This window comes from Ostrinia furnacalis, unplaced genomic scaffold, assembly GCF_004193835.3.
Source record: "Ostrinia furnacalis isolate ACB-3 unplaced genomic scaffold, ASM419383v2 OfSCF4936, whole genome shotgun sequence".
Lineage (NCBI taxonomy): Eukaryota > Metazoa > Arthropoda > Insecta > Lepidoptera > Crambidae > Ostrinia > Ostrinia furnacalis.
The window spans coordinates 244,170-263,708 of NW_021135175.1; the positions used below are offsets into that span (position 1 = coordinate 244,170).

The 19,539-nt window shown below is 36.7% G+C and overlaps 2 protein-coding genes across 4 annotated transcripts; one reads left to right on the forward strand and one right to left on the reverse strand.

Moving 5' to 3' along the window:
• Nucleotides 1–105: 105 nt before the first annotated feature.
• On the forward strand, nt 106–10,797 carry LOC114360327 (cilia- and flagella-associated protein 65). Its single transcript, XM_028315007.1, has 25 exons — nt 106–242; nt 357–576; nt 855–1,009; nt 1,420–1,539; nt 1,627–1,909; nt 2,339–2,420; nt 2,505–2,795; nt 2,882–3,014; nt 3,246–3,409; nt 3,512–3,679; nt 3,763–3,829; nt 3,904–4,074; nt 6,146–6,334; nt 6,451–6,527; nt 6,604–6,874; nt 7,282–7,521; nt 7,968–8,141; nt 8,215–8,358; nt 8,434–8,549; nt 8,641–8,760; nt 8,830–8,962; nt 9,041–9,178; nt 9,543–9,664; nt 9,741–9,863; nt 10,016–10,797. The coding sequence occupies exons 1-25, from the start codon at nt 132–134 to the stop codon at nt 10,113–10,115; spliced, it is 3,912 nt and encodes a 1,303-aa protein (XP_028170808.1). The 5' UTR covers nt 106–131; the 3' UTR covers nt 10,116–10,797.
• Nucleotides 10,798–11,502: 705 nt separating this feature from the next.
• Nucleotides 11,503–19,530, reverse strand: LOC114360313 (uncharacterized protein YdcI). Of its 3 annotated transcripts, none has more exons than XM_028314987.1 (13): nt 19,455–19,530; nt 18,735–19,234; nt 18,329–18,482; nt 17,939–18,165; nt 17,361–17,603; nt 16,839–17,073; nt 16,349–16,470; nt 15,604–15,751; nt 15,276–15,359; nt 14,283–14,425; nt 13,199–13,411; nt 12,011–12,267; nt 11,503–11,772 (listed from the first exon to the last, which is right to left on the reverse strand). In XM_028314987.1, the coding sequence occupies exons 2-13, from the start codon at nt 19,217–19,219 to the stop codon at nt 11,585–11,587; spliced, it is 2,499 nt and encodes an 832-aa protein (XP_028170788.1). In that variant the 5' UTR covers nt 19,220–19,234; nt 19,455–19,530; the 3' UTR covers nt 11,503–11,584. The 3 variants fall into 3 exon arrangements, with proteins under 3 accessions (XP_028170788.1, XP_028170787.1, XP_028170790.1); XM_028314986.1 differs by having other exon boundaries at nt 19,395–19,504; XM_028314989.1 differs by having other exon boundaries at nt 18,735–19,226; nt 19,395–19,483.
• Between the last annotated feature and the right edge of the window lie 9 nt (nt 19,531–19,539).

The following is a 19,539-nucleotide window of genomic DNA, read 5'->3' on the forward strand; positions in this document are numbered from 1 at the left end:
GATGGCTTTCACTACACTGTCAATCAAACATTCTTGGAGAAAATTGATTGATTGTGTATTTATTATTTATTTCTAAGAATAGAGATTTCTACTTCATACTCTAGATTGCAGACCTATAAATAACTATAAAAATGCAGAACTTTTCGGATGAAAGCGTTTCTCCAATCAAAGTTGTAGATTTTGGTTTTGTTCGTGTGGATACCGAAGCGGAGAAAATAATTGTAGTCGAAAACTCATCGGATGTTAGTTTTATTTACCTACTCAAGCGTTACATTTTAATGAATTTAAAAAGGTGATATATTTTATTGCTTTCAATATTAATGTTTCTGATTTATTTATTAATGAATATTTTACAGAAAGTACTATCATACCGCGTGTCTTTGATGTATATTTTGAATAGTATCGATCGTGTATTTAATTTGACGATTACTTCAACTCCTGTAAAGCCAGGGGATAGTGCAGAAGTTAGGATTTTGTTCAGACCCCGGTTGTCTGGGCAATCGTATACAGACTATTACGTGATAGAAGATACTTCTGGAAGTATTTATAGACTGACTATCGTTGGAAAATGCTTTGGTAAGATTATCTTTAAAGAATAAGTAGGTACCTACCTATCTTGACCTACATAAACCGATAACTCCATACTTACTTCAATGCACCCTTACTCCAGGCTCCAAATGTTGACTGGGAGAGTATGTCATAATGTGGCATTAAGGTCGTCTACGAAGTAAATGTTATAATGTCCAACTTAAATAGGAAAGTTGTAATAAAGTTATTTTGCTAAGTTTATAAGTAAAGTAAGCTCCAAATAAAAAAAACACTATTTTGAGTAAGTATGTTTTCAATTAATTTAGGTCCAGAGGTGTATCTTAGCAAAAGGAAACTTGTATTCCGAGTTTGTAAAAATGTATCGGAACATCGAAAGGCCGTGATAAACATAATGAACCGATCGGCAGTGGAGACCACGTACCAGTGGCTTTTGCCTTTGGGTGGACAAGGCTACTTCCAGGTTAGAAATTTAGAATGCTAGATCAGGTCACTTTTTACGAAATAAACACCATTTGCATTGATTGAAACCATTCGAACCACTCCACATGAAGATGAGGTGATACAGCTTGCGATTCAATGATCCACATCGTCTAAAATTGAAATATATCGCGGTCGTACTTAGTCATTTGTATATCATGAGTATTTCCCATGTTACCTGATGATGACGAATTAAACTTACCTACTGATAGACAAGAATCACGTACGTAGAATTGTCATTTGTGTAGTTGTGTCACTCAGTGACATGGTATTCGGGCAAGGCAATATTAGTGTTCGAGTGAAACTATAACAGATAAAAGAATAGTTCGTAGTTTAAATTACCTACTTTTCATTACATACTTACTGACCAATTTGCTGGTTGTTTCCAATCAGATATCCACCGGAAACTGTGGGCTTATCAGGGCTTACGAAACCATTACGACGACTGTAATTTTTTCTGGCACCGCGCTCGGAATTTATACGGGAGAACTGGTCTGCCTAGTTTTGAATCAGGTAAGAAGGTTCACCTTTCAATAAATATTTAGACCAATGTAGGTATAGGTCTTTAAATCGTGTCGAAAATATGGTTTATATTTTCAGGAACCGCTTTTCTTGAACGCTCTAGCTACAGTAGTCCTACCAGGCAATCCTCTCTTCAATATCAACGACCATGTCTTCGAGAAGAATTGGAAGCGCAAGAGTCGCTTCACTCACCTCATGGAGAACAGTCTCAATCGGCTTAGCTACATTCCATCGGCGTCTGTGTTTGAAAGATACCTGGATTTCGGTATGGGCAGCGTCTCTGATATCACGAGGAATATATCGCAGACGCTGTGTGTTACAAACCATGAGCAAGAAGAGGGTTACATACAGTGGATGCCAGGTTTGTGCAACTACTTTAAGACCCGATTCGACCAAACTTTTATCTGAGAATACCTACTTAACTCCTGGTATAACTGGCACATTGACAGTTTCAGTATGGGAAATATATCAAAACTGACGATTTATTCTGAAATTAATAACTCTTGTTTGGTCGAATCCACCCTAAGTTTACCTACCTAAAATGAACTGCCAAGTGGTAAAAACAAGAGCTACCAAATTGTAATCCACCTTCCTGTTTAAGCAATAAAGAAGAAACGTACGGAGCTACGGGCTACGTCTCAGATGTTTAATTAGATAATTCTCATGCGTCAAAGTCACACACAATTGCAACTACACAATCTCGTTGGCCAGATGGCCTACATAACGAGCAGTCGCATTTGACCGACAAAAAGCAGATGTAAAATATTTTTAGATCACATTCTCGTTGCAGATCCTGATAATATTTTTATAATAGATCCAATTGACACGGTAATTCCGCCGAACGAGTCTAGACTGTTTACTGTGAGGTTTAGGTAAGACTCTTTCCACGTTTCATGGAATTTTAGGATTCAGTAGGAACACCAGACCACATAAGTTTTTATAAAACAACATTTCAGGCCGAAAATAGTAAATGAGGTATACGGCTATCTAATATGCGGTGATTTTCAATACAAGAGGTACGATGATAGCGAAGACACGAGCACTGTCAAAATTAAGCACACTTGGTTCCGTATACCTTGTATCGGGAACACTTGGTCACCCTGTACAGAGTGGACTACAGAATGGGATTGTCCAATAGAAGTGGTCCTCCCACCCACTGTGCCAGCAAGAACGACTTTCACAAACTTTATGCTGGCTAATAAACTTGAAATTCCTATGTATTTTAAGTTTGAAGCGCCTTACAGCACGTGAGTACTGAGTATAATTAACGCCAGTTACAGTTCCTATCTACGAGTACATCGTCAAATTATACGAAATTAATGTTATTTTTCAGGAATTTTGTGGTTTTACCGATGTGCGGAATAGTTCAGAGTCGAGGGTGGCAAATAATATCAGTCGCATTGGAACCGAAGTCTTTCGGCGATTATTATGAAACATGGGACCTAGTCATCAACAAAGTTCAGAAGGTAGGCACGTAAAACCAGCTGTGCTTACGGTAATCAGTTTTTTTTTATGACGTTACGACGTTCTTCTGCAATTATTGGCTCCATGGCTGACATTGGCTTATGAGTTTTTTTATGCTAATTACTTGAACATTATCTTACGTAGTTGTACTTAATAGAGCATTTTGCAACTACACTGGGCTTTATTCTCATGTGATGTGGCTCTACACATGCTTCTAATACTTACCTCATAAGGCCCGTATCTGCTTCTGCGGCAATGCTGAGATCAGTCAAGTGGAGGTGATGTCCCACGGGTACAACCCGGCCACCCACGCCATGTACGAGTTTCCACCTACCGTCACTGGCTGCACCAATTACTGCACCGCCTACTTGCACAACATCACTAGGATGGAGATTCAGTAAGTTGCATTACAGATAGCTATCACATTCATTTTTCCACCTTCTTCACTTTGGTGATATCACCTAGGTTACCATATTTAATACTTGTATCATTATTTCAGTATCCGAGTACTAAACAGCGTTCCTTGGCTGGGCGGCGACAGCTCGGGGTCATTAGTTTTACCACCAAAAGAAATAGTGCGGTATCATTGGTGGTTCTTCCCTAAAACTCCTAACAAGGTCTACGAGACGACTGTGACCTGTTCTTGTGTCTGTTTGATTAACGGGAGGTTAGTTAATTTTCGTACTTCCTAATAGGATTAATTTACATGAGTCAGAAAACATCTATCAAATACATAATACCTACTTGCAGGCCTGTTGGAGAGCCGACAGAAATCTTTATCCATATCACAGGGTTCTCTGAGCTTCCAGATTTAAGGGTATAGTTTGACTGCTTGAAATAATTTGGCTTGATCATTCTTGCTGACTCTGATTACCCTGTCCGTTATTCCAGGTTCTTCCGAAATCAACAAACCTTCACGATATCGTGGTGGGAGAAAACTTAATGTTCTCAGTTACCTTATACAACTACGGGTCTTGTTTCTTCACCTCTAAGCTGTTTCACCTTATAGACGGATTGGAAGACGACTTCAGTGGTGACAGATTTGAAATAGACTCTACTGTAGTAAGTTTTGAGTTGAAATTTCTCTGTAATAGGGTAAACCACCCAATCATTGGCACTCTACCAATTTATTGGCATGCTCCAGTTTTTTAAGAAAATTAAGGTTTTTTGTAGCCGAACCTTATATTTTTTAGTAGAAATTGTACAGTAATATCATTTATTACTCAACTGGCTACACACGTTTTTTATTTTTTCAAACATCGCGGCGCATCAACCATTTGTTTGACAAACCGGGACCTGTGCGAAAAAAACAATCGAAATATTCGTTTTTTACTAAGGTAAGAGCTATCATAATCTTTTAAAAAAATGCAAAAACTATTTTGTTTTCCCTATACATAATCATTTTGTCTTATTATTGAATATATTAACTGCCTTTTTAAAACATTATTTTATAATTTAACCGCCAACTTTTATATATTTGTGGTGTGCCAACATTTGGTATGCGTAAAATCTGTTTATCCATTTTATTGGCACACATGCCAATAAAAGGGTATTTAAAATAATTTGAGTTTATTAAAAATTATACCTTGTTTGTCTCAAAATTAAGTTTAAATTGCATTTAAAATATTTTTTAACGTTTTGAATACACCAATCCAAATATTGGCCCACTGCCAATTATATAAAATCCATTTATTGGCACGGGTGTCAAAAATTGGTTAAAAAGGTGCCAATAAAAAATATTATCTTTTCAGCCACTTTCAAAGCCTTTCAAGGTCTTATTCCACTAATCCCCGTTGACAATCCCCGTCAACGGGGATTAGTGAACTTTTTGTTCATTAAACCCCGTTAACGCCAATGGAGTTTACGATGGGGATTAATGAACTAAAAAGTTAATTAATCCCCAGTACGTTAAAAATAAAATACTCATGTAAGAATCAGGTATGTACCTTCTATTTATTACTGAATAAGAACTCACTTATTATTTTTATTATCAAATTAAATTTAATTTAAGATTACACCTACTTAAAAAAAAAACACTTACCTGATTAACCAAAAGCACTATGGATATTGAATCGTTATTCCCCATTCATCATTTAAAAGAAGATGGAAACGATTACATACAAATTTGGGCCAAGATGTAACAAGATAAAAATGGTGTAAATTAATAGCTTTGTAATCAGGCTTAAATTTAATTTAATTTGATTATACAAATAATCAATAAGTGAGTTCTTATCCAATAATAAATAGAAGGTACATGATTCTTACATTAGTATTTTATTTTTTAACGTAGTTTTCTGAATAAAGAAAAATAAAATAAACTAAAAAGTTCATTAATCCCCATTATAAGCTCCATTGGCGTTAGCGGGGATTAATGAATAAAAAGTTCACTAATCCCCGGGATTAGTGGAATAAGCCTTTGAAAGGCTTTGAAAGTGGTACCACGGTCTACTATACAATTGAGATTGAAACATCCTGATCATCGCTCTAAGCCCGGTCCGTTCACAATTTTAACTGACGAGGAAGAACAGCTTTTTGTTGACTGGATAAAATAAAAATCAGTAGAAAAAAAGTATTTCCGAAGAGAAAAGAAGATTTGATAAAAGTGTTTATGGAAAGTTTAAAACCATATTTAAATATAAGCGTTTGAACTGATATGGTATGTTCCTATACAAATAAATGTTACTTTTCTTATAACAAAGGATTTTATTTTGTTTATTTCTATCAAGAATCTCTTTAAAACCTCTACATAAGACCTAGCAGATATTTTTCAGTCTTGCGAGAACAGTGCCAATAATAGGTAATCATCACTGCCAATAAAAGGTTTGGCTATGCCAGTAACTGGTATTTTGAGGTATTTTTTTAAAAGGTACACTATATTGAATAAATGATTTAATTTATTAATGATAAGTACTTTATATTATTCTGCAAAGATTAAAAGACCAATATAAATGTTTTTTTCTTTGGTAAAACATATTTTTACATGCAAATTTTACCGGTTTTGTGAAGTAGCTGCTTAAAGTGCCAATAATTGGGTGGTTTACCCTAGTAGAAGGTTGTGTAATGCATATTTTTTTGGACTAATGCACGTTCTAAACCATGGTTTATTCTGAACATATCGTGATATTTTGAACAGAATAGTTTGAAACCCTCTAACCACTGCGAAGTGAAAATGACTGTGACTCCCGATGGAGCTGGCCCTCGTCAGATTGACATAAAATATACGGTGCTATTCCGTACTGAACACGACGAGATAGAAGAAATACAGCCCATAAAGAAAACCATTTGCACGATTTGGTACGATGGCATTTATCCAACTCCCAAGGTACGGATCGCATCTACTTATAGGGAAAGTTTTAAGGGCTTTGTCGTTCAGCAACTTCTGTAGAGCTCTGTTTCTCTCTTCTCTTCTCTCTGTTAGTCTCTTCTTTGTTTTTACAGGTAAAACGAACAATTTCTGTAAAATGCCCAGTAATATTGAGCAACCATTGCGTTTGGAATATCGTAAACGTTAACGAGTAAGTAAAATTTAGAAGTTTTACAACGAACTAGAATGATGAATGGAAGAATTCTAATAATGATTAACCATTACAGACTAAACAAGGCTTTCGAAGATTGCCGGCCTAACAAACCCCTCTCAGTAAACATCTTCGCCCCTGACTTATGTGTGAGAACAGGATTAGTGGAGTTCATTTTCGTGATGGGATGCCTTTACACGGCCCCAGTGCCGTGGAGTCTGCGCAGAGAGAAAATATGCGACTGCAACATGATCGAAGTCCAGACTGGCATATCCACTTATGAAATGAGACATAAATGCATACACAGACCGCTGGTCGAGCTGACACCGTTGAATGGCATGATAACGGTAGGTACATCACTAAACTATTTCATTACCTAAGATTTCAACATAATAATCATTTCATCATTCTCAGCCTACATCAATTGTGATAGCCTGATCCTTGCTTAGCTATTTTTTGCTCTTGGCTTCCAAACCAACCACATCAAGCTGATCAAGCCATCGATACATACAAAATCTTTATCTCTCTATCACAATAATGAGGTAAACGTGTATGCGACGGTACAACTCAAATCCTATTTCATCATCATCATCTCAGCCATAGGACGTCCACTGCTGAACATAGGCCTCCCCCAATGCTTTTCATGTTGCCTGGTCGACATCATAAAGGTAGCAGGAAGGCGCTGGACGCAGGCCGCTACCAACCGGGCACATCCTGTTAAGATGGAATAAATTAGTCTGATAATGTTTTCCAGCCTGAAATCCCAAACCTCCTACACCTAAAGTTCAACTACCACTTAGAGGGCCAAAACACACTGTGTTACATTATGACGTTGCCGAACCAAAGGACCATCTATCTCTACATAAACATGTACGCACATTTGAATACCAGAGGCATACTAACGCCCCTAAGGAGGCCAGTGGGAATCACAGAATATTTAGCTGTGCTGGATTGTGGAAGAGTTCCTATTAATAACCTTGACCCAGTGATCAGAGTAAGTTAAACCTTTAACAAGATCGCTTTAAGGCTGTGGTCTCTTATAAACGGAAACTTACTATAGAAATGTACTGATGTCATCATACGCCGCGTGTGCCGTTTAATTGGAGACCGTAAGATCAACAACTGATTAAAAACAAAGCTTGACTGAAAACTCAAAGAATTAAGGTCAAAGAAAGTATTTTCAAGTCCACATCAATGTCAAACATCTTCGTCCAATCGGCCCTTTGCTAAAACCAAAATCAAAAATATTTATTCAGTTTAGACCACAAGTGGCACTTATGAACGTCAAGATATAGTAAATAATAAAAAAGAAAAGGTAGCCCTTATGGGGCACTTTACATGTCTCCTTATCTTTTGGGCTATACTCGTACCAGCGCTTCGAGACAAACATATGGCAAGTGCTGAGATTAAATTTAAATCACGACTTCACATCGATTTCAGATCGTGTGGCTCTACAACCCTACAGAAGTGTTCACGACTTGGCGGCTCTTACGGGGTAACACGATATCCCCAGATTCAGTCTTACGATGTTTGCTATACTTCGCTGAAGTGCCGCCCTTGGGAAAGCTGGCCATACCCTTCGCCTTTATGCCCACTGAAATGATTGATTATGAGGCAAGCTAGAACTTTTCTATCTATCGTAAAGATGGCACATTAGACTCCCATTCATATTGGTTAATCTATGTAGATGATTTTCTACTGCTCCTTCGGATATGACACAGTCAAGATTTTGGTAACGGGACAAGGCGGTCTCCCAAATTGCGTAGAGACAAGGCTGGACATTCCTACCTACATTCAAAAGGTCATTAGATCTTCTTTCAGAGATGATGTCGTAAGTATTAAATAAAGTTATTGGTGAACTAGTCTTAACTAGTGAATAGTTGTCAAGGATTCTTGGTTGTTGCAGATTTACTTATCAATGGAGCATATCACTATCCCGCCAATGCCTACGCATTCATTGTCAAGGGATATCATTGCTCTATGCAACAACACTGATCATATCATGCGGTTTATTTGGTTGCCGTAAGTGCATTTATAACAACATCAAACTTAAATGCGAATTAGCGCTTTATGAACATTAAGAACAAAGTATTAATAAAGCGTATTTGTTTAGGGAAAGAATAGCAAATATTTTGAACATCGTGATGACACCTTGTTGGGGTGTGATTCAACCAAAATGTAGCGAGTGGATAACTATGACGGTTTATACCTTGCAAGAACCAGCAACGTTTACGTAAGAATACACAAAATTTTCTAGTAGACCTAGAAAACATTTCGTAAATAACATTAAAATCAATTACAGAACAACAGTGGCGTGTGAAATATTAGATTTGACTGAAAGACGGAGGTATCAAAGAAACGAAATGCTGAGACGAAGCAAGATTGAAAAGTGCAATCAGGAATTTATTATTATCGAAGAAGGATTATTTCATCCTGTAAGCAATTATCAAAATTCAGCAGTCCATGTAGTTCATGTATTTTAATAGATTTTAATGTTGTTCTTTATCTTTTAGGGCATAAATGATTTCCCTCCATACGTGGAAGATATCGAGAAACCACAACCATATTACTTGTCTATGACAGTGTCAGTATCATCTAAGGGACAACGTGATGGCTACCCTAGAATGCTTTTGAAGCAAATGTGGGAACAGGTAAATCAATACAAAAATAATGCAACGAGAGTGTGCGGCTAAAATATTGATACTTATGTGTCGTTATCATTTAGCGAACGGGACATTTTGTAATAAAATGGTAAAATTTTTGGAATGAGGTTTTTCGCGTATGAAAGATCCGCTAGATGGCGGGACGTGGATGTGGGGTCTGACTGCTGCCTGATTGGTGGATTTTGACATATCTGTCAATGTCATGTTAAAAATAACCAATCTTGCAGCATTTGGACCATGCGTCTACGTATTGCCATCTGGCGGATTTTTCATACGCGAAAACCCTCATTGCCGAAAAATAAATTAAGAACGATGTTTAAAAAGTTGAAATAATATAAATGTGATATTTCAGACCCCGCCGTATGATTTGTTATCATCTGACCTCAACGACTATGGGGGCGGGGGAGAAAGAACCACGAGTGGAAACAACATGACCATGAACGACATTATCCGAATCATCGACGGGATATTATGGTAACCATCGCTATGTACCTACATTTAATTTTTTTAAGATGTTTTCGCCTTATTTCGATGTATAATGTATTTTCAGGGATGCACTGCATAGCAAGATGTTCAAAAATCAAATAATGTTCTACTCCAAAGAGGAGATTCCGACTTATCAACAACTTCTCAAAGTTATCGAGACAGACACAAAGTCGAGGCTAAGCAGACGGTAAGAAAAAAAAATTTTTCTTTTTACTACATTTTATCGTTTCTTTCCGAAAATTCGACTAATTTTGCTAATTCTTTACCTTTAAGAGATTCATGCATTGCTTTTGCCTCTATGAGTAGAATATTCTGCTACAAATTGGAGTATTTTTTCAGAGTAACATCAGGCATATGCGATGCCATAGTCAACAAAGCAATATTCCACGTCTACAGCCTAAACCCGAAGCACGACGTTTCCATATTAGAAGCAGAATAACACTATGATGATTGTTAAGTTTTGAAAAAAGCTGCTATTCGATGGCTGTCTCTGACTCAAGCAAGCCCTAAGATTGGAAGAAGTCCCAGCGAAATATTAACTTATTTTACGTTAGAATTGATAATTTGTTATTTTTATCACTAAATATAAACCATAAAAACCATTGAAGTCAATTTAATTCAATAACCAGCGATAATCAACGATAAAATTATTCTAATTATTCTTAACACTACAAACAAAATATACATAAACATTTACCAATTAGGTAGTCAGTCTGCAATTGACAGCTTAAGGCTTCAGACTTCAGTTATACTACAGGCAAATGCTCCAAGTGAGGGAGCACCTTAAGACTAGTCGCAGACCACCGATTTTTAGTTGGCCGATAGTTGGGCCCGATTTTAATTTGTATGAAGAATCGGCCAAATCAAATCGGTGTAATGTGCGCACTTCCATACATGCCCATACTGATCAACTGCCCGACTAAACTATCGGCCGACGAGAAAAATCGATGGTTTGCGCCTAGGCTAGATGTTCTTTTATAGGTCGCGCAACAAGAGTTGAAGCACGGGTTGAAGCCACCAACACAAGCAAAGAATGTGTCTGTTTACGCTGTCTGCGCTGACGTTTTGCGTAGCATAGCTGGTGTATTCCCTTTCTGACGATATTTGAACTTGAATGTTTTGTGTGTNTTCTGTTTCTTGTAAATAAAGTTATTATATCCTCTTTCTTATCTTCTAGATACGTATTAAAAAAAAAAAAAAATCTGCATAAAGTTTCATGATGATACAAGACTTAGAAATGCATGTAATTCAGATTCTAAGATTCCATTACATAATTAGTTACATACACGACGACCCTAATAAAAGCGTGTTAAAAACGAAAAAAATGACAGTCATATTATTTAATTGCGTGTAAAAAGAAATTTCTGTCATCTTACATATCATTAAAACGACATTTCACGACGAAAAAAATAAAATTAAAGGAACAGTTGCCGAGAATATTGCCGAGAAAGTTCCCGAGAATATTCTCGGGAACACTGAGAATATAGCCTTTCTCTGCAAATAGGGTGTATTGTTTAATATACACTTATCTGTCGACTTAATTTAAAACTATTTTACTTAAAAAAGTTTGTTTATTTCCATTTGATAAACATGATTCTCAACCTTTCTCACTTAGGAGAACGCTCTCGAGAGCGCTCCCGAGAATATTCTCAGTGAGGAGAGCGTTCTCGGGAACGGCACATCAATAGTCCCACCAAACTCAATGACAGGGGGGCGCTACCGTCGTTCAGGTTTCAAACATGGCAAACATCGGAACCAGCGATCCGGTATTGACGGTGGCGCCCCACTGTCAATGTCATGGATAGGACAGTTCAGTATTTTGGAACTATACATGATCGCACGTTATCGCGGCGCCCATCTGTACTTAGCCTAACACTAACGATAAAAACATACATAAACATTTACCGATCAGTCTAGAATCTTCTCCAACTTTAACTGCAGTTTATTGGCCTTCGTTGAAGGTATCACAGTAACGGAGACTCGGTCGCCGAGTTTGGGCGTCTGGTTAGCGCCAAGATTGCTTCGGTGGATGAGGCCGTTGTCTCCTATTCCGCAGTCGACGAAGCAACCGAACGGTACCACGTTACGGACTACGCCTGGAATATCATAAAAGGACGCTTAAATACTTATAAAACTGCCAAAGAAAACACTGTAATATTAAAATAATAGGTAAATTTTTGCTCACTAGTGGCGCCACTGACAAGTAACAGTAATTAAACAGTAGAGCCAAGTGATGGGCGCAAATACAGTAGAATTTTGTAAGTAAAATTTTATGGACCCCAAAAACACAGGTGTTGTCTACGAATAAACGAAAAAAAAACGTATCTTATTTACCTGTAAGAGTCATTCCCTCTTGAATATCATCTTTAGCCTGCACAGTCAAAGAATACACAGGTCTGCAGAAGGTGATGACGTTATCTTCATAGGACTTCTGTTTAAAGGCATTTATTATGAGCTCCAGTGTGCAAGTGTCGGTTTTCAAGTCTGCGCTTGTAGATTCTATGTTGATGGACGCAGTTTTTGTTTCTACCAAACCAGGGAAGTTGGGTTGAGAAAGATCTTTGATGTTGACTCCGATTTTCTTTGCGAATCTGAAAAAAGATATCACTTGCCATAGGGTGACACTGCTTTATAAGGTGAATGAAGGCATGTTTGGAAAGGCGTAGTCACACGTTACATATACCTACCTACCGTAGCACTTTGACAACGTGTGACTGCGGTTTTCCAAACATGAAAATTACTATGCAACTACATTAGCAACTTTGTTCAGTTCAGTATGCTGAAAATCTTGTTTTATACTTTTGCAGCGTCGTTTTTTTGTCGTAGTTGGGTTTTAGTTTTTTTACTTTTTATTTATTATTTGTACTGTTTTGGTGTTAAAGTGTATTTGTGGCGCAATATTAACTAAAGTTAAATTGATGAACTAATAAGTAGTAAAGAAGCTATGAACGAAAAAATGTGAATTATATGCAATCAGCCTATGAATACAGGTAAAGTCACAAGCAAATGCTAGTAATATATATATATTCAAAACGTACAAGTAAAGCGCTTTCAAATGATACCAAACACGGCATATTTATCTAAACTTTATTTTTTTACTCTGTATGTTTTGTCCGCTAGAGGGCGCCACATTAGATTTTGTGAAACCGCATATAGCCTATAACCAGCGGACAATTAAGACGCTTCTAATGATATGTCATTTGTCGAATTCTGATAAGTAGTTTAGAAGTTACGAGGGAACAGATGAACATACATACATACATACATACATACATACATACATACATACATACATAGCCTGTCAAAATCATAATCCTCCTTTTGCTTTGCCGTAGTCGGGTAAAAAGAACCAAGAGACTATAAATAAAATCTCTCAAGAATTCAATATTATGTCAGATAACTATCAGTAATAACCAGTTGACATGAGCAAGAGAGTTTACAACATGGGTTTTAAAGTGCTATTTGGCTTCTCTCACAAAACGGGCACAAGAATTTAGTTTGTCTACCGAGTGATTTACTTACAGCTTAGCTATACTATAACTTTCTGGATGTATAATAGTCGCATCTAAAGGCTCGGTCCCTCCCAACACCTTCAAAAACCCGGCGCACTGCTGATAGGTTATCTTCCCAATGCCGCCAACCTTCAGGATTTCTGCTCGGCTCTTGAAACCGCCATTTCCTTGGCGGTAAGTCAAGATTTTGGTCGCTCTACCTTCATTTAGTCCAGATATTCGTCTGAAAATGAAGTGTTAGCTAGTCACCAATATTTTACTATTACTTGTGGTAATTATAAGGTCATTAGTCAATGGAGAAACTTTTTGCTGTCAAAAACGATAGCCCTCATTTTAACAATGAGGCGATAAATCGTCGCTTGCCTCTCTAACTGACGTATCTGAAATTTTTTTCGAAACTGAGTTATCTACACCATCTTAATCAATTTTGCAAGACGAATCGATCTGTCTAATCGCCTGAAAATTTTGCTAAATGTCAGTTACGTCAGTTAGAGAGGCAAGCGACGAAATATAATAGGCGATTGATATTGACCTTATGCGATAGTCTTCCTACCGCTTCAGCGCTTACCAGTTGGCGCCACAGTCTTTGTCACTAGCAAGTGACAGTGACCTTACTCTACAGTGGCGCCAACTGGTGAGCGCTAAAATGATAGCCCTCATTATGGTACGTTAGCGTACGGCGTAGAGTATAGATAGTGCAATCCACGAAGACGCACCCCATATTTCTTCCGCAGTCCGCTAATATTTGAGTGTTATCGGTTCGTTCGTTCGTTCGTTTCAGCCAAATGACGTCCACTGCTGGACAAAGGCCTCCCCCAAGGTTTTCCACAATGAACGGTCCTGCGCTGCCCGCATCCAGGCTCTTCCCTTCTCTACCTTTACCAGATCGTCGGTCCACCTAGTAGGAGGCCTGCCCACGCTACGTCTTCCAGCCCGTGGTCGGTGTTATCGGTACACGCTACTTATCCATGAGTGCACACGCATACTACAATAATGACGCTCGGATCAAAACTTCCCGCACCCCGAGCTTCCAAACCAAAAATTGGTGGGGCGCGTCTTCGTGGATGGCACTATCTATAAATATTCTTGCTTACCTCAGCATAGCTTTTGATGCGGTATTGATGTCCACACCCACTAAGCTCACGACTTTCTCCACAGCACAGTCCAATGCAGATTCCAGCATTTTAGGAGGAATGTCATGCTGATACAATCCTACTCCTAAATTTTTAGGATCAACCTATATAAAAAAGGATTTAACTGTTTACTATTCTATAGGCTAAAATTTAAAATACTTTAACGTGCTCTGAATGATTCAGTCGTTAAATAAGTATAGCCTGACCAGGAACATAAAAACCCTGGCATAGAGGCGCGTCAATTTTATTTGATAGTGCAACACTGAGTACAGTCGTACCTGTGTTAAATTAATAGGCTAACTTTATGTATCAGGATTCGGGATTACGGGCTAATTTGATATTTTCATAAATTAACGAAAAAATATTATTATAGGTAACCTGGTTTAAATAAATTAAATGAAAACATCAATCGAGCTGGTAGGATTTATTATATTATTCATTAATAATCAAATTCAGAACTTGAATATTCAACTGCAATGTCTGCTCATGAACGCTTGAAACTCGGTACTTCTTTCCCAATTCCATAAAATTCAACACGAATGTGACAAAAAAATTTAAATTAGGTAGTTGAAACAAACCACAGCTAATTTTCATAGTCGACTGTACTGTACGATAAACATGTCAGTCAATTTGACAACCTTTGTCGGAAACATTATTCAATGAAAATATTTCAAAATATTGTCCGAACCCTTAGTATTTCTCTTCGACAAATACTTTAACACATTGTGAACCACTTTTCTTTCACGACTGTAAAAAGATTTTAGCAATTTAATTCACAAAATCAATTGCGCACATTTAAAATAAAGTTTGTTTACACTTTGACAGCAATAGACTGACATGCAAGATGACATGTCTATGAAGTTTTCAGTTACTGTTGCCATTAAAAGAAATTAGTACCATTAGTTTTCCGCAACATGGCGAGGGTTTTTATGTTCCTGGTCAGGCTATACATACCTTTATTAATTCTCCTAATGGGTCCAAAACTCTTCTTGCTATTGATAGAGCTGATATCAAGTTAGGATCCATATTTGGGTGTTCCTGAAATGAGAATACAGGATTTAATTTAAGGCCGTGTTGCACCCTTACTTTAACTTTGACAAACGTCAAAAATCTGTCAAACTCCACACAAAATGCACCCGTTATCGTCATAGTTACCGTTAAAATTAGGTGGTGCAACTCAGCCTAAGAGATACAGGATGTAATTTAATTTATTAAGAATTCAGGATTCATTTAAGAATTAAGAACCGTACACAAATGTTAAGAAATGTGTTATAAAATGTACCTTTTGAGCTTCTTTGCTTATAGAATAAATAGATGCGCCCTGTTCAGGCACAATAATAATTGGAATGTTTTCTGAAATTTTATGCGATTTCAGCCACAATTCTGTCTCACGACACGCTGTACCGTTACCTAATCCGATCAATTCTACTCTGAAACAAATACCTCCATTAGATATTACTACATGCCTTACGATCCCGAAGTTTACAGGGTGGAAACGATAAATGATCTCCCTCGATTATTTCCAAACTATACAAGATATCGAAAATCAGGTTACTGATCCCGAAAGTGCTTCACGAGCTCTTACAAACGGTACCAATATGTTATAGAATTAACTGGATCTATCTGAAAATTCAATGTTTCCAGCTTCCATATCTTTATTTATTTATTTTATTTTATTTTATTGAGAAAACCAACAGCGTATTTATACAATTTTACCATACATAAATTTAACATACAATATGGCCAATAACAGGTTTCCCTTAAATTATTACCAATAGTACTAGTAAAGGTTGGAATGCTACCAATACCTATCCACACAAGTTCACACAACACTACCTAAACAATACAATACAAAACAAAGATCATCCCGATAGCCAACTCAATGTCAGTTGAGATACAGAAAAGATATTATGTAGTTTACATCCTACTATTATTATAATCTTGTATAGTTTAGAAATTATCGAGTGAGATCACTTATCGTTTCCATCCCTGTATAGCGTTATCTCTTTCAGTCGCTCTATACGTACTTGTATTTAGCAATGAGACCTCTCAGTTGTTTCGCTGCCGCATCATTCTGATTCATGTGCCGCAAATTAGGATAAATGGTGCAGGCATCCAGCTTGTCTCCATTAGGATTAATTATCCCCACCTAAAACATAGCAATGTATCGTTTAAAGTCAAAAGTAAAATGCAAAAACGTTATTGCATAGTTAGGCATGTGCATGACTCATATTGAGATTGCCACGTGGTATACGAGGGTGTTTGTATGTATCGATGAGGGCCTATTAACACAGCTATTAATCTTAAAATTATGGCACCTTACTCATCTGTGATAAGGGCGATTTTGCAATGAAACAGACAATTATCTACAAGTGAGTATTTGTATGACCCCTCGTAGAGAACGAATCTGCGTGTGTCTTTTAAAAAGTCTCATATCGACACGTTTCGCGCACGCAACGTTTTAAAGAGAATAAGTACTTTTGTGCAACTGTTTTTACTAAACAAAAACGTAACTACCTTACAACCAGCTCTAAACCCTGGATCCAATCCTACAATGGTTCTGTTTTTCACTGGCTCAGTCAGAAGGTATTTCTCCATGTTAGTGGTGAAGGTCTTGACTGCTTCCTTTTGCGCTTGCGACGTAAGGTCAGATCTGACTTGTCTTGACAGCCATGACTTTATGAGACGATTGTAGGCGTCGATCAGACCCTTTCGTACCCAGTAATTACTTTTCCAGAGGGTAAGGCAAAATCTTGAAAAATAGAAAAGAAAATGGTTACTAAATCGGATGATTCTTGCACACTTCACTACCAAAACTATACTAATTTTCTTAGTTTAATTAAATATGGTACTTCACTTAATTCTAATACTGTTAATTTATTAATAAAGGCTGTTGTTGGTGCATCATTTAACTCAAAAAATGCACTGCTGATGGCCCAATTATCATTTAGGCTGTCTGTGCTAGTCATGAGCACGAATTATGTGTGTATCTACATCTACAATTTTTACTACCAAAAAGTACTTAAAAATAAGTCTTACTTTTCCAATCTATTATAAAACCAATCAGGGACAACCACTTTAACAATGAGGATTTTCTCATCTTCTCCTCTGTTCAATGCTAATGTTTGATGGGGCTTAATGAATTGACTGGGACATTTCCATTCAAAATACAACTTGTATGTCTCTGGGTCAGACTTAGAATCAGTTTTTTTACCATCATCTTTTTCTTTTGTTGAAGTTTTGGTTCTGCTACTCTGGATTGTAAATCTAGTTTCTTCTTTCCTGAAAAGTATTAGAAAATTATGAAGTATTTTTCCATCATAATTATTATTTTAGTAAAAACTCTTGGCAGAGCATTAAAACTCATAAAACTAATTTATTTTTGCAAATAGGCTTTTAAAAAGCACTTTTACACGTCCCAATATTAACCCTACCACTGCTTCGGGACAATAAATGGGCCAGTGCTGAGAAGAAGCAGCGCAAGAAATTACTCAGTCACTATTATCATGTGATAGTAGAGGGCATGCTTGTTATTTTTTGTTTGGTGTATCAGTTATTTTATTTCAATATAAATCACTAATAAGTTTATGTTGTGATAATACTATTTATGTACTTACAAGTTCCTCATTTGTTCAAGCACTCTTGTATCTTTATAAATAATGTCAGCAATAATATGTGTGATGTGAGCATCTACTTTATCAGGAGTGCTCAACTCTTCGTCATCAGTGCAAACCATTTTGAGATCTATAAATTCGCCGTTCAAGGCACGAATTGCAAGAGGTTCTAAACCCAGGTTTCGGGCTCTTTCAGCCAATGATAAAGAGTGCGATTTCAAGGGAGCATACTGAAATTTAACAAACATTTACAATATTTTTTTAGCAGACCAAATTAAAAATAATTGAAACAGCGTAAGACTTAATTTCATAGACATAAGTAACACATAGCCTAAACGTTGTAGAAAAATTATGTTTGAAGAACTAAATAATGACTGCTGAAGGAATACTTACTACTAAATCTACTTCTGACAGGTTTTTTGCATTTAATAGGCTCTTTTCTATGTCTGGAGTTAACTTTTTTGACTTTTTTAGAGTTTCTATGACTGATTTAACTTTCTTTTTCAATTGGGAAACACTTTGGTAGCATTCAAACAATTCTTGAAGTCTAAAAAAGAATACCAACATTTTATCAGTGTTCAACTACTCTTTCTTGCACTATTGTTAAGGTTTGAGTTAGGTTAGTCACTAATTAACTTCATAAACAGGATGTAAGTAGTTAGTAGGATTAGCATTACCTAATAATTTTTAATTTGACTGCATTCAATTTCACAAACAATTATTATTGCTTATCTACATATTTTAAAGGTGTACTCACTCTTAGGTGATATCAATATTTTTAAGTGAAAGCATTACTTACTTGTCAGGCATCAAGTGGTCCACAGCAGATTTTCGATACCTCGCTATAAAGGGTAATGTGCAGCCTTCTTCCAGCAACTCTATGAAGTTTTCGGCTAGTTTCTTTGGTATCTTCTGGTGAAGTGAAAGCATTTCTGCTTCATCCCACGTTGTAGAATTTCCATCGTAACTATCACTTTTTTTAGAGCTATTTGAACCCATCTCAGTAATTACTTTTGATGGCTTTTCAATTACTTTTTTCGAGCTATTTAAACCCATCTCAGTATTTTCTTTTAACGATTTTTTAATTACTTTTTGTTTTGCCTCTTTTACTATTGGCTCTTTTTTAAGCCTTGGTTTCTTAGTTTTTGGCTCTTGATCACTTGTTTTAGATTTTACTGTAGTTTTCCTTTTGCACTCGGATTCAGAAGTCTCACCATCTGAAGTTTTACGTTTTCTGCCTCTTGTAGCAGTGCCGACACGATTACTGGCAGTTTCTTTTTCCATTACGTACCTATTAAACTAGTAAAATAATTACGAAACACAGGTATTATTAGTCAATGTAGCGGAAAACGTAAACAGTATTGTAAAGAGCAGTCAATCATGCCAGTACTATAGAAAAATATTGCTAGCTGATTGCGAAAATAACAAATCACAGGTTTATTTTAAATCATAAACTAACCTAGATAGTAATCGGTGCTATCATTACTAATAGAAAAATTAAAAACTGAACCAAACCAACCAAGCAAAACACAAACACGAACAGCTGATCATGAAGTTTGAAATGAATTTTTTGAGTTTGACAGTTGTAGATGACAATTTTGACA

What these genes read in the sequence shown, in the direction of transcription:
- LOC114360327 (XM_028315007.1), top strand. Translation starts at nt 132, where the DNA reads ATGCAGAACTTTTCGGATGAAAGCGTTTCTCCAATCAAAGTTGTAGAT. An exon ending in TCTGCCTAGTTTTGAATCAG is followed by an intron (nt 1,540 to 1,626) that starts GTAAGAAGGTTC and finishes TTATATTTTCAG; the next exon opens with GAACCGCTTTTCTTGAACGC. An exon ending in CTTCTTTCAGAGATGATGTC is followed by an intron (nt 8,359 to 8,433) that starts GTAAGTATTAAA and finishes TGGTTGTTGCAG; the next exon opens with ATTTACTTATCAATGGAGCA.
- LOC114360313 (XM_028314987.1), bottom strand. Translation starts at nt 19,219, where the DNA reads ATGGAAAAAGAAACTGCCAGTAATCGTGTCGGCACTGCTACAAGAGGC. An exon ending in GCATCAAAAGCTATGCTGAG is followed by an intron (nt 13,412 to 14,282) that starts GTAAGCAAGAAT and finishes CTTCATTTTCAG; the next exon opens with ACGAATATCTGGACTAAATG. An exon ending in AGTTATAGTATAGCTAAGCT is followed by an intron (nt 12,268 to 13,198) that starts GTAAGTAAATCA and finishes ATCTTTTTTCAG; the next exon opens with ATTCGCAAAGAAAATCGGAG.